General features: G+C 46.2%; 1 protein-coding gene across 1 annotated transcript in view; it reads left to right on the top strand.

Annotated features, from left to right (window-relative positions):
• LOC143277368 (dopamine D2-like receptor) overlaps nucleotides 1-13,352 on the top strand; it is a 44,700-nt gene extending 31,348 nt beyond the window's left edge. The window contains 2 exon segments of the mRNA XM_076582151.1: nucleotides 1-140; nucleotides 12,174-13,352. The exon segment at nucleotides 1-140 is cut by the window's left edge and continues 235 nt beyond it. Coding sequence (XP_076438266.1) covers nucleotides 1-140; nucleotides 12,174-12,418 — 385 coding nt within the window. The 3' untranslated portion in view covers nucleotides 12,419-13,352.
• The last annotated feature ends 244 nt before the right edge of the window (nucleotides 13,353-13,596 follow it).

Genomic DNA, 13,596 nt, shown 5'->3' with positions numbered 1-13,596 from the left:
TAGGGGGCGCCCCCGCTCCTCGCGCCACAAGAAGGGCCTGGGCAAGTTCCACTTCCACAAGCGCACCAGCCGAAAGCGCAAGGAGAAGACGTCGTCCCGAAAGGAGAAGAAGGCCACCAAGACTCTGGCCATCGTGCTGGGTGAGTGTGTGTGTGAGTGTGTGTGTGTGTGTGTGTGTGAAGGGAGGGAGGGGGGGGTTGTTCTTGTGTGGCTGTTATTGTTGTGTGGTACTGTGATGTGTTGTGTTGCGTTGCATCGGGTTATGTTGTGTTGTGTTTTGGTGTGTTGTGTTGTGCTGTGTTTTGGTGTGGTGTGTTGTGCTGTGTTTTGGTGTGGTGTGTTGTGCTGTGTTTTGGTGTGTTGTGCTGTGTTGTGTTTTGGTGTGGTGTGCTGTGTTGTGTTTTGGTGTGCTGTGTTGTGTTGTGCTGTGCTGTGTTGTGCTGCAGTGTGCTGTGTTGTGTTGTGCTGTGCTGTGCTGTGCTGTGTTGTGCTGTAGTGTGCTCTGTTTTACTGTGCTGTGTTGTGTTGTGTTGTGCTGTGTTGTGTTGTGCTGTAGTGTGCTCTGTTTTACTGTGTTGTCTTGTGCTGTGTTGTGTTGTGCTGTAGTGTGCTCTGTTTTACTGTGTTGTGTTGTGTTGTGTTGTGTTGTGCTGTAGTGTGCTCTGTTTTACTGTGTTGTGCTGTGTTGTGTTGTGCTGTAGTGTGCTCTGTTTTACTGTGTTGTGTTGTGTTGTGGTGTGTTGTGTTAGCAAGGTGGCAGAATGTCAAGACGCTTATCTGTCAGTACAGTGTACGTGTTGTGCTGTGTTGGGGCGCTGCGTTTTGTTGTATTGTGAGTGACGGGCGCAACAGGCGAGTGGTTAAAGCGTTGGACTTTCAATCTGAGGGTTCGAATCTCGGTAACGGTGCCTGGTGGGTAAATGGTGGAGATTTTTCCGATCCCAGATCAGGTCTGCAGGTGCAGACCTGCTTGTGCCTGAACCCCCTTCGTGTGCATTGTATACGCAAGCAGAAGTTCAAATACGCACGTTAAAGATCCTGTAATCCATGTCAGCGTTCGGTGTGTTATGGAAACAAGAACATACCCAGCATGCACACCCCCGGAAACGGGCAACATTCTGTAAAAGAAATCCACTTTGATAGGTATATATACAAATGTATATGCATGCACCCAAGGCCTGACTAAGCGCGTTGGGTTATGCCGCTGCCAGGCATCTGTCTTGCAGATGTGGTGTAACGTGTGTGGGTTTGTCCGAACTCAGTGACGCCTCCTTGAGAGACTGAAGCTGTGTTGTATTGCATTGTGCTGTATTGCATTGTGTTGTGTTGCATTGTGTTGTGTTCCATGTGTTGTATTGCATTGTCTGTATTGCATTGTGTTGTATTACATTGTGTTGTGTTCCATGTGTTGTATTGCATTGTGTTGTGTTCCATGTGTTGTATTGCATTGTGTTGTGTTCCATGTGTTGTATTGCATTGCGTTGTGTTCCATGGGTTGTATTGCATTGTGTTGTGTTCCATGTCTTGTATTGCATTGTGCTGTGTTCCATTTGTTGTATTGCATTGTGCTGTGTTCCATGTGTTATATTGCATTGTGTTGTGTTCCATGTGTTGTATTGCATTGTGTTGTGTTCCATGTGTTGTATTGCATTGTGTTGTATTCCATGTGTTGCATTGCATTGTGTTGTGTTCCATGTGTTGTATTGCATTGTGTTGTATTCCATGTGTTGTATTGCATTGTGTTGTGTTCCATGTGTTGTATTGCATTGTGTTGTATTACATTGTGTTGTATTGCATTGTGTTGTGTTCCATATGTTGTATTGCATTGTGCTGTATTACATTAGATTGTATTGCATTGTGCTGTGTTCCATGTGTTGTACTGCATTGTGTTGTATTACATTGTGTTGTATTGCATTGTGCTGTGTTCCATGTGTTGTATTGCATTGTGTTGTATTACATTGTGTTGTATTGCATTGTGTTCCATGTGTTGTATTGCATTGTGCTGTATTACATTGTGTTGTATTGCATTGTGCTGTGTTCCATGTGTTGTATTCCATTGTGTTGTGTTCCATTGTGTTGTATTGCACTGTGTTGTGTTCCATGTGTTGTATTCCATTGTGTTGTGTTCCATGTGTTGTATTGCATTGTGTTGTGTTCCATGTCTTGTATTGCATTGTGTTGTGTTCCATGTCTTGTATTGCATTGTGTTGTGTTCCATGTCTTGTATTGCATTGTGTTGTATTGCATTGTGTTGTGTTCCATGTGTTGTATTGCATTGTGTTGTGTTCCATGTGTTGTACTGCATTGTGTTGTGTTCCATGTGTTGTACTGCATTGTGTTGTGTTCCATGTCTTGTATTGCATTGTGTTGTGTTCCATGTGTTGTATTGCATTGTGTTGTGTTCCATGTGTTGTATTGCATTGTGTTGTGTTCCATGTGTTGTATTCCATTGTGTTGTGTTCCATTGTGTTGTATTGCATTGTGTTGTATTGCATTGTGTTGTGTTCCATGTGTTGTATTCCATTGTGTTGTGTTCCATGTGTTGTATTGCATTGTGTTGTATTGCATTGTGTTGTGTTCCATGTCTTGTATTGCATTGTGTTGTATTCCATGTGTTGTATTGCATTGTGTTGTATTACATTGTGTTGTATTGCATTGTGTTGTATTGCATTGTGTTGTATTGCATTGTGTTGTGTTCCATGTGTTGTACTGCATTGTGTTGTGTTCCATGTGTTGTATTGCATTGTGTTGTGTTCCATGTGTTGTATTGCATTATGTTGTGTTCCATGTGTTGTATTGCATTGTGTTGTATTGCATCCAGTGGCTCCATGACAGAATCGGTAAGGCGTTGGACTTGTGATACAGTGGTCAGGGTTCAAACCTCCCGTTTCGACCTGGCGTTGTGCCCTCGCGGGAAAAGCACTTTACTCCGGTCTTCCCCACGCAGGTGTTGACAGGATAACTGATTAATTAGGCTGGGGACCCCCACAGCAACATCGTCATCATCACCATCCTCCTCCAACATCAATAATAAAAAAAATAATAATAATTTAAAAAAAAAAAAAGATAACGTCCCAAAGTCTGTGACCCTTCATTCTCTGGTCTCGTGCGGACCTGTTTCCATTCCCCCTCCACTTCCGTGCTTGGGGTGAGTCCTGTCAAGGTTTTTCGGTGTCCGTAGAGTCACGTGGGGGACTGTCGTTGGCGAGACGCGGTGGCGGTTAACACCACTGGGGGTGTGGTGGGGTGGGGTGGCGAGGGGGTGTGGTGGGGTGGCGAGTGGGGTGGGGGTGGGTGGCGAGGGGGTGTGGTGGGGTGGCAAGGGGGTGTCGTGGGGTGGCGAGGGGGTGTGGTGGGGTGGCGAGTGGGGTGGGGGTGGGTGGCGAGGGGGTGTGGTGGGGTGGCAAGGGGGTGTGGTGGGTGGCGAGGGGATGTGGTGGGGTGGCGAGGGGGTGTGGTGGGGTGGCGAGGGGGTGGGGGTGGGTGGCGAGGGGGTGTGGTGGGGTGGCGAGGGGTGGGGGTGTGTGGTGGTGTGGCGAGGGGGTGTGGTGGGGTGGCGAGGGGGTGGGGGTGTGTGGTGGGGTGGTGTGGGGGGTGGCGAGGGGGCGTGGGGGGTGGCGAGGGGGTGTGGTGGGGTGGGGTGGCGAGGGGGTGTGGTGTGGTGGGGTGGCGAGGGGGTGTGGTGGGGTGGCGAGGGTGTGTGTGTGTGTGGTGGGGTGGCGAGGGGGTGTGGTGGGTGGCGAGGGGATGTGGTGGGGTGGCGAGGGGGTGTGGTGGGGTGGCGAGGGGGTGGGGGTGTGTGGTGGGGTGGCGAGGGGGTGTGGTGGGGTGGCGAGGGGGTGGGGTGGGGTGGCGAGGGGGTGGGGGTGGGTGGCGAGGGTGTGTGGTGGGGTGGCGAGGGGGTGGGGGTGTGTGGTGGGGTGGCGAGGGGGTGTGGTGGGGTGGCGAGGGGGTGGGGGGTCCAATGCTCACTCAGTCTGGCTCTGCGACTGAGCCTTTCTTGTCGTCAGTAAGGGGCTTAGTAAGTGGTGTCTTAAAGTACGTTACATTACAACTGACCATCACCAGAATTTATTAGGTTACAACAGGCACAACTGACCATCACCAGATCTTATTAGGTTACAACAGGCACAACTGACCATCACCAGATCTTATTAGATTACAATAGGCACAACTGACCATCACCAGAACTTTAGATGACAACAGGCACAACTGACCATCACCAGAACTTTAGATGACAACAGGCACAACTGACCATCACCAGATCTTATTAGATGACAACAGGCACAACTGACCATCATTACAACAGGCACAACTGACCATCACCATGACAACAGGCACAACTGACCATCACCATTACAACAGCACAACTGACCATCATTACAACAGGCACAACTGACCATCACCATTACAACAGCACAACTGACCATCACCATTACAACAGCACAACTGACCATCACCATGACAACAGGCACAACTGACCATCACCATTACAACAGCACAACTGACCATCACCATTACAACAGGCACAACTGACCATCACCATTAAAACAGCACAACTGACCATCACCATTACAACAGGCACAACTGACCATCACCATTACAACCGACCATCACCATTACAACAGGCACAACTGACCATCACCATTACAACAGGCACAACTGACCATCACCATTACAACAGGCACAACTGACCATCACCATTACAACTGACCATCACCATTACAACTGACCATCACCATTACAACAGGCACAACTGACCATCACCATTACAACTGACCATCACCATTACAACAGGCACAACTGACCATCACCATTACAACAGCACAGCTGACCATCACCATGACAACAGCACAACTGACCATCACCAGAAGTGACTCAGCAGCACTGCAGGGATTCCTCTGGTGTGTGGACTCGTGGCGACCTAATATCGATAATTCCCCGTGGAATGCCGACGTTGGGATTGCTACAGACGAACTCTGTATGTGGCTGTGTATGGGATATTCGGAATCAGCGGCGTGGGAGCAATGCCACTGTGACGGCGCTGATGATGGAACCTGGGCTATCATGGTCACCAACGATATGCACTGTTTCCGTGTTCTGAAAACACACACACACACACACACACACACACACACAAACCAAAACAAACACACACACAAAACAAAAACAACACACACACACACACACACACACACACACACACACACACACACACACACACAAAACAAAAAACAAACAAAAACGTTCTGATTGCAAAGCAGTAAAACTTCTTTTACAGGCAATTTATTTTCTCTTCTCGACAATCAATTGACAATTAATGAACAAATTAATAAATAAAAATTTTTCCAGCTTTTTCCAAAACATCAGTAAATTGTCAACATCTCAGCCAGCGAAACTGCCTTCCTGCCTGCCTGCCTATGAATAATAATAATAATAATACTGTACATTTATATAGCGCCCTTTCTCACTAAGAGCTCAGGGCGCTTTACATGAAAGAAAAATATTACAAGTAACATAAAACATTCATGGCCACTCTTTCTCAAAAAACCCCTCCCCCTACTCACACTCTCCCTTTCCCACTCCACATACATCCAAAGTGAGCTGACATGGATGGTGTTGGAGAAAAGGAAGCTGAGAGTACTTATAGATAGGTTTTAAAAAGATGAGTCTTTAGTGATGAGCGAAAAGCAGAAATAGAATCAGATGCACGGATATGATGAGGAAGGTTGTTCCAGATGTGAGGAGCAGCAAAGAAGAAAGAACGTTCACCATAGGTTCTTGTATTGACATGAGGAAGTTTCAAAAGGTAACAGTCAGAGGAAGAGTGGAGATTTCTTGTGGGAGTGTAAATACTGATGAGGTCAGAAAGATAAGTAGGTCCTGCGGAGTGGAAAGCAGAATAGCAGAGACACGCAACGTATAGCTTGTAACAGGCATTATAAATCATAAATCGTTTTTCTGTGTCTGCCAAGCAGCTGTTCAGTGGAGGGTGTAGATGCGTGGGTGGCTAGATCCTGGCTTCCTGAAAACACACAGACGGCATCTGTACATGTCTGTAACTTGAGGTGAGGAATCAGCATCGGAACAATCAGTTGTTTGTTTTTCTCCACCTGAAGTTGAGGAGAGCTGATACAGTTCAAGTTAGATAAGGGAAACAGAGCGACGTTTTATGAAGATATCGTGTTGGTTTGCACGGGGAGAAGGGGGGTTGGTGGTAAACTGAGCAGCTCAACTATCAGGTTGGAGAATGCGGTTGGTTGTTTGTGGAGGCGTCTTTAGTTCTTTTTTTATCTATTACCTGCACTTGATTTTTTTTCTAAACTATCATGTTGCTGTTTTGTATGTTGTGAATCTGTTGGGGGTGGGGTGGGGTTGGGTGGGCATGTGGAGGGTGTGTGTGTGTGTGGGGGGGGGGGTTGGGGGGGGGGGGTATGGTGCACTTTACGAGTGCATTCTTGCGCGCTTCGTGTTTACTACTCACTGTGTGGGATTGCACACGGCGATGTGTGTGTGTATGTGTTTGTGTGTGTGTGTGTGTGTGTGAGTGTTTGTGTGTGTGTGTGTGTTTGTGTGTGGAACACCGTCTGTGTATGTGTGTATCGGTGTACGTTGCACTTTTTTTTTGTCTTCAAACACACGGACATTAAAACTAAACTCAAGAAAGAAACAGATACAACAAACTGTGATAACATGTGCACTTGTGCAGAAGCTTGCAGATGAAATGAGTCAGCCGTTGTGAACATTAAAAGAGTCATTACACGTTTACCAGTTCTGGCTTTAAAATAAATAGATAAATAAATGAATAAACAAATAGATAAAAAATAAAAAAGAGTTCCATGGCAGCAAAGAAGTTTGAAAAGGAGGAGTATCGTCAGTGACAAATGATTGGAAATCAGGAATCAAACTGTATTAACAGTCAAAAAGGAGGCGTGATCTCAAATCAGTATAATACATTCTGCATTGAATGATTGATACACACACACACACACACACACACAAAAACAAACAAACGTTTTCCCCCTCATCAACTTCACATGATTTGTGTATCCGGCATTTCCCAGTTAGGTCGCATCCAGTAACGCATTCTCTCAAGTGCAACATGTGCTTTATTAGAGAGCAATCCATACAACAACGGACCAGGCGGAGGAGGAAACCTTTCCCAACGGCTATGAAGGCGGGAGAGGATGACCAAAGGGCAGGGGGAGCTCTTATCCTTGGCTGGAAGTCCTTCTAGGAAACGGAACTCCGAAGAAAAAACCTGCACCTGCCGAGGCCGTTCTACACGTGGCAGTATCTGCACCTGTGGGACTGTGAGCGTCGGTAGGCGAGAGAGTGGGGAAGGGACTGCAAGCTCCTCTTCACTAAAAAAAAGTCACCTGTGCTGGTCAGGCAACCAAACTAAGATGCTCTTGTATGGCCAGCTGAAGGAAGGCCACCGCGAACTTGGAAGACCCTGCAAGCGCTTCAAGGACACCTTGAAGACAAACCTCAAAGCCTGTGACATAGACATCGCTTCCTGGGAAACTGATGCCCTTGACCGCTCTTGCTGGAGGATGCTGTGCTCTAGTGGCATAAAGACGTTTGAAAACAAGAGAACGCTGGCCATTAAGGAGAAGCGTGAGCGAAGGAAGCAGTGCTCAACTTCTGGAGACTTTCCCTTGCAACACCAGTGGGAAGTGCTGCGCATCCAGAATTGGCCTCTTCTCCCATATGAGGACACACACCGGCAAATAAGCCTGCCTACTCATCTGTCGGTCCGACGGGAGACTCCATCAATCCATGCCTGCGTGAGTACGTGTGTGAAAGACAGTCATAACGGTTCATTTCCTTCCTCGCGCGCGCATGCGCGTGCTTGCGTGAGCGAGATATGAAGGAGACTGTTCATTCACCCCCTGTTTAATTAAGGGTTTTAAACAGTGCGTACATAGCAGGAAAACTGAGTGGAATGGAATAAGAAATAGATAAATTAAAAATGAAAATAAATAAATAAATAAATAAATAGCAGATACCAGACAAGCAAGCGAGAATGTGATAGAGAGCGGGAGGGAGGGAGAAAGGGGGAGAGAGAGGGGGGGAGGAAGGGGGGAAAGAGAGGGAGGGAGGGAGGGAGAGGGAAGGTGGAGCGGGAGAGAGAAGGAGAACAAGAGAGAGAGAGAGAAGAAGAAGAAGAAGCCAGCAGTCTAATCTTTTACGTCTGTACTGAAGTTCCCTTTGCGCATTCCGTTTCAACTGAGTTGACACTTTTGAGTTTATTATATCTCCTTTTTTGTCAATCTAATCTACCTTTGATACTCAATTACTCCATGCTAAAATGTTTATTCCATGGACTGGGTCAAATGATGGCCGAGTGGTAAAGCGGCCGCCTAGGAAACGAGAGAATCTGAGCGAACTGGGTCTAATCCCACACCCGGTAGTATTTTCTCCCCCTCCACTAGACCTCCCTGTGGTAGTCTCAACGCTAGTCATTCAGGTCAGACGACGAACTGAAGTCCCGTGTGTAGCATGCACTTTGCGCACGTAAAAGAACCCGTGGCAACAAAATGGTTGTTGGTGACAAAAGTATGAAGAAGTCTACATTTATGGGAAAAACAAATACAACTGCAGGCAGAAAAAAGGTGACGCTGCAGTGTAGTGACACGCTCTCCCCGTGGAGAGCAGCCCGAATTTCACATAGAGAAATCTTTTGTGACAAAACAGTAACACAACACGACACATTGCTATAGTGGAGTGATGGCCTAGATGTAACGCGTCCGCCTAGGAAGCGAGAGAATCTGAGCGCGCTGGTCCGAATCACGGCTCAGCCGCCGATATTTTCTCCCCCTCCACTAGACCTTGAGTGCCGGGTGGTCTGGATGCAAGTTATTCGGATGAGACGATAAACCGAGGCCCCGTGTGCAGCATGCACTTAGCGCACGTAAAAGAACCCACGGCAACAAAAGGGTTGTTCCTGGCAAAATTCTGTAGAGAAATCCACTTCGATAGGAAAAACAAATAAAAACTGCATGCAGGAAAAAATATTTTTAAAAAATGGGTGGCGCTGTAGTGTAGCGACGCGCTCTCCCTGGGTAGAGCAGCCCGAATTTCACACAGAGAAATCTGTTGTGATAAAAAAAAAAAGAAATACAAATACAGCGCAACACAACACAAAACAACGCAATACAATGCAGATTAGTGCAATATAATACAATACAGAAAGGCACACCGCATTCCATTTTGTAATGTTTTGGGGTTGGTTTGTTTTTGTTTTTGCTTAGGTGTGTTATTTTATTTTTTTAACAATTTGCTGGGGGGATGGTGAGGGGGGGATGAGTATTTTACATCACCACTGTTATATGACATGAAAGAACGGAGGAGGTTGAAACAGCGGTAGGAAGAGTAATGGGCCACCCTGCATTCCAAATGCCGATCCCTTGTCACAGTGGATAGAATAATAATGAGAAGAAGAAGAATTAGTATTTATACAGCGCTGAATCGTGTTCAGAGACAAATCAAAGCGCTTTCACATCAGTCATTCACACACCTGAATAACTGGAGAAACTGAAGACAAGGAAGGGGCAGGGGAGGGAGGCTATCTTGTGAAGAGGTGGGTTTCAAGGCCAGACTTGAAAGAGCTGAGTGCGGTGACCTGATGAAGCGAAAGAGGAGGTTCATTCTAACTGCAAGGTCCAGAGACAGAGAAAGAACGGCAAAAATCAATTCACTGCCCCTGATCTCCGTAAAAAAAAAAACGACCTTTAAGCTTTATTTTTTATGTTATTAAATGGCGTTTTCTTTATTAACAACCATGTTTACAAACAGCACGAACACATATTCAATGGAGATACGCCGAACCCATTAATGGATTCTTATTTAAATTTAACCTTCCGCGAACCTTGTGGGGAAAAAATCCACACTTTCATTTAAATCTTCATAACTCAGGAAGCTCGAAGGTTTGTAACCATCCAACTGAAACTTGATTACCTTTGTCTGTTTTATGAATTTTGCATATCCCCACCGAAATTGGCGTTGTTTTGTTCGTAAACAAAGGAGACATAAACAATGAAATATTTGTATTTGTACACACACAGTCACAACAGAACACACACACACACACACTCACAACAGAACACACACACACACACAGTCACAACAGAACACACACACACACACTCACAACAGAACACACACACACACACACACTCACAACAGAACACACACACACACACACACAACAGAACACACACACACACACACACAGAGTCACAACAGAACACACACACACACTCACAACAGAACACACACACACACTCACAACAGAACACACACACACACACACACACACACTCACAACAGAACACACACACACACTCACAACAGAACACACACACACACACAGTCACAACAGAACACACACACACACACACACACACACTCACAACAGAACACACACACACACACACACTCACAACAGAACACACACACACACACACACACACACTCACAACAGAACACACACACACACACACACTCACAACAGAACACACACACACACAGAGTCACAACAGAACACACACACACACACACTCACAACAGAACACACACACACACACACAGAGTCACAACAGAACACACACACACACACAGAGTCACAACAGAACACACACACACAGTCACAACAGAACACACACACACACACAGAGTCACAACAGAACACACACACACAGTCACAACAGAACACACACACACACACAGAGTCACAACAGAACACACACACACAGTCACAACAGAACACACACACACACACACAGAGTCACAACAGAACACACACACACACACACACAGACAGTCACAACAGAACACACACAGAGTCACAACAGAACACACACACACACACTCACAACAGAACACACACACACACACACACAGAGTCACAACAGAACACACACACACACACACAGAGTCACAACAGAACACACACACACACACACACAGAGTCACAACAGAACACACACACACACACACACACAGAGTCACAACAGAACACACACACACACAGAGTCACAACAGAACACACACACACACACAGTCACAACAGAACACACACACACACAGAGTCACAACAGAACACACACACACACACACACTCACAACAGAACACACACACACACACAGTCACAACAGAACACACACACACACAGAGTCACAACAGAACACACACACACACACACTCACAACAGAACACACACACACACACACTCACAACAGAACACACACACACACACACACAGTCACAACAGAACACACACACACCTTTAACCTTTTCAATCCTAAATAGTCAACAGCATCGGTTGGCTTCCTTACCATGTTGAGGCGGGGGGTGGGGGCAACACGCAGAAAATACAGTTTTTCCTTCAAATTACGTGTTGACACATTCCGAAATACTGCAGAAGTTTGTTCCCTTTTCCTTAAGGTGTATGCGTAATATTTAGGAATACGGGAGCCATTTTAATAAGACGATTTCTTCATTGTTGTGTGTGTGTGTTATGTGTGCGCCCACTTGTGTGTACGTGCGCGTGCCCATTTGTGTGTGTGGAATTTTTGTTTAATGTCCCGTCACACATATCGGTGATTGAAGACATTTTGTCAAAGTATTTATGAATACATTTGAGTATTATCGGTTAGAAGGGGTGGGAGATGTGAATGAATGGAGGGTTGGGAGAAACTGGGCAAATGAGGGTGAAATGTGGGTGAAATTAAAAAAAAAAAATCTAAATACAATTACAGGAAATTACTTAAAGGACTTCGTAAAAGAGAAGTCGTTAAACTGACAAGCGAAACAACTGACAATGAATTTGTGTGGGTGTGGGTGTGTTATTATTTGTTGTCTTTTATGCGTTTTTCACTATATCATACTAGTGTTGTTGTTTTGTATTACTTTTTTTTTTGCTGTTACTGTGAAGCGCTTTGAGCATTGCAAGTCTTTATATATATATATATATTTCCATTAGTAGTAGTTGCAGTATCATCATCGTCATCGTTAGTATTAGTAATAGTATTGGTAGTATCATCATTTTTATTATCATAACTACTACTACATTATATTATCATCATTTCGAGCTCCATGAATTAAACCACTACTCTGACTCTGTGTGTGTGTGTGTGTGACTGTGTGTGTGTGTGTGTGCGTGCAGGCGTCTTCCTGCTGTGCTGGGTGCCTTTCTTCACCACCAACATCATCAACGCCATCTGCATTCGCTACGCCCTGCAGAACTACCCGGCCTGCAACCCGTCCAAGCTGATCTTCTCCTTCTTCACCTGGCTGGGCTACATCAACTCGTTCCTCAACCCCGTCATCTACACCATCTTCAACCCGGAGTTCCGCAAGGCCTTCAAGAAGATCCTCTCCGAGCCCGGCTGTCGCAGGAGGAGGAGATGAGATGATGAGTTTCGGAAGGACAGAGAGGGCGTCAGAAATGGTCCGTACTTTGTGGTGGTGTGCGTGTGTGTGTGCTTCAGAGCCTTCGAGAAAATTCTTTCTGACCCTCCAACCCCCTCGCTCCCCTATCCCCCCCCCCTCTCTCCCCCGACCTCCCGCCCCCACCCGCTTTTCTCACAGAAAGAGGTGGTGTTTTGCATCGGACAGATTTCGTCCCAAGTTCCGCCAAAGCCTTCAAGGATTCTTGTCTGAGCCTGGCTGCCGCAGAAGATGATGAGAGTGTGAAGGAGAGGCGTCAGGAATGGTTCGTGCTGTGTGGTGTGTGTCAAAGCCTTTCAGGTGTTCTTTCTAGTCCACGACACTTTCTCAAAAGAGGTGGTGGTGTTTTGCATCGGAAGGAGTTCAGCAAATTCTTCGAGAAGATATAGTCCCGTTGTTGCAGAGGGAGAAGCGTCCGAAATGGTTTGTACAATGTACTGTGTTGCAAAGACTGTCGGGATTTCCTTCTACCCCCCTTTCTCATAAAACAGGTGGTATATTGCATCGGAGAGATTTCGTCCTGAATTCGGAAAAGTCCCCAAGAAGACCCTGACCAAGTGCCGTCGTTGTTGCTGCAGACAGAGGCGATCTTTTGAAGATGAGCCGTCAGAAATGGTTTGTACTATGTGTGCTTCAAGGAAATTGTTTCCGACACCCCCACCTTTTCTCAGAAGAGAGAGAGATTGTGTTTCGAGGAAAGCATTGGATATATTTCGTCCTGACTTCGGTAAAGCCTTCGAGAAGACCGTGACCAAATCCCGTTGTTATTGTTTGTTGCAGACAGTGATGGTGTTTTGAGGCAGAGGCGTCATGAAACTCTTCGCCACGTGTTCTTCAAAACCTTCAAGATGGCCCAGTTGTTACTGGATTAGATAAACATTTCTGGGGTCGGTCGAGAAAGTTTGCCTCGAAGGTTTGGCAAAGCCTTCGGCAAGATCTCGTCTGAATTCCGTTGTCCCTGTGTGGGAGGGTACAGTTTTGAGAGAGGCGTCAGTGAGTTTGGATGAGTTCTGTAAAACCTTCAAGGCACTGTCTGACCCCCTGTGTTGTTGATGGAGTCTAAAGCAATGCGTGGAGGCAAAGAGTTCTTGTTAAGGAGTTCTGTAAAGCATTGAAAAAGAAATCCTGTTAATTCAGAA

This window comes from Babylonia areolata, chromosome 34 (genome assembly GCF_041734735.1).
Source record: "Babylonia areolata isolate BAREFJ2019XMU chromosome 34, ASM4173473v1, whole genome shotgun sequence".
Taxonomy (NCBI): Eukaryota; Metazoa; Mollusca; class Gastropoda; order Neogastropoda; family Buccinidae; genus Babylonia; species Babylonia areolata.
The sequence above is the reverse complement of the archived record's forward strand: the minus strand, read 5'-3'. Positions and strand labels throughout refer to the sequence as shown.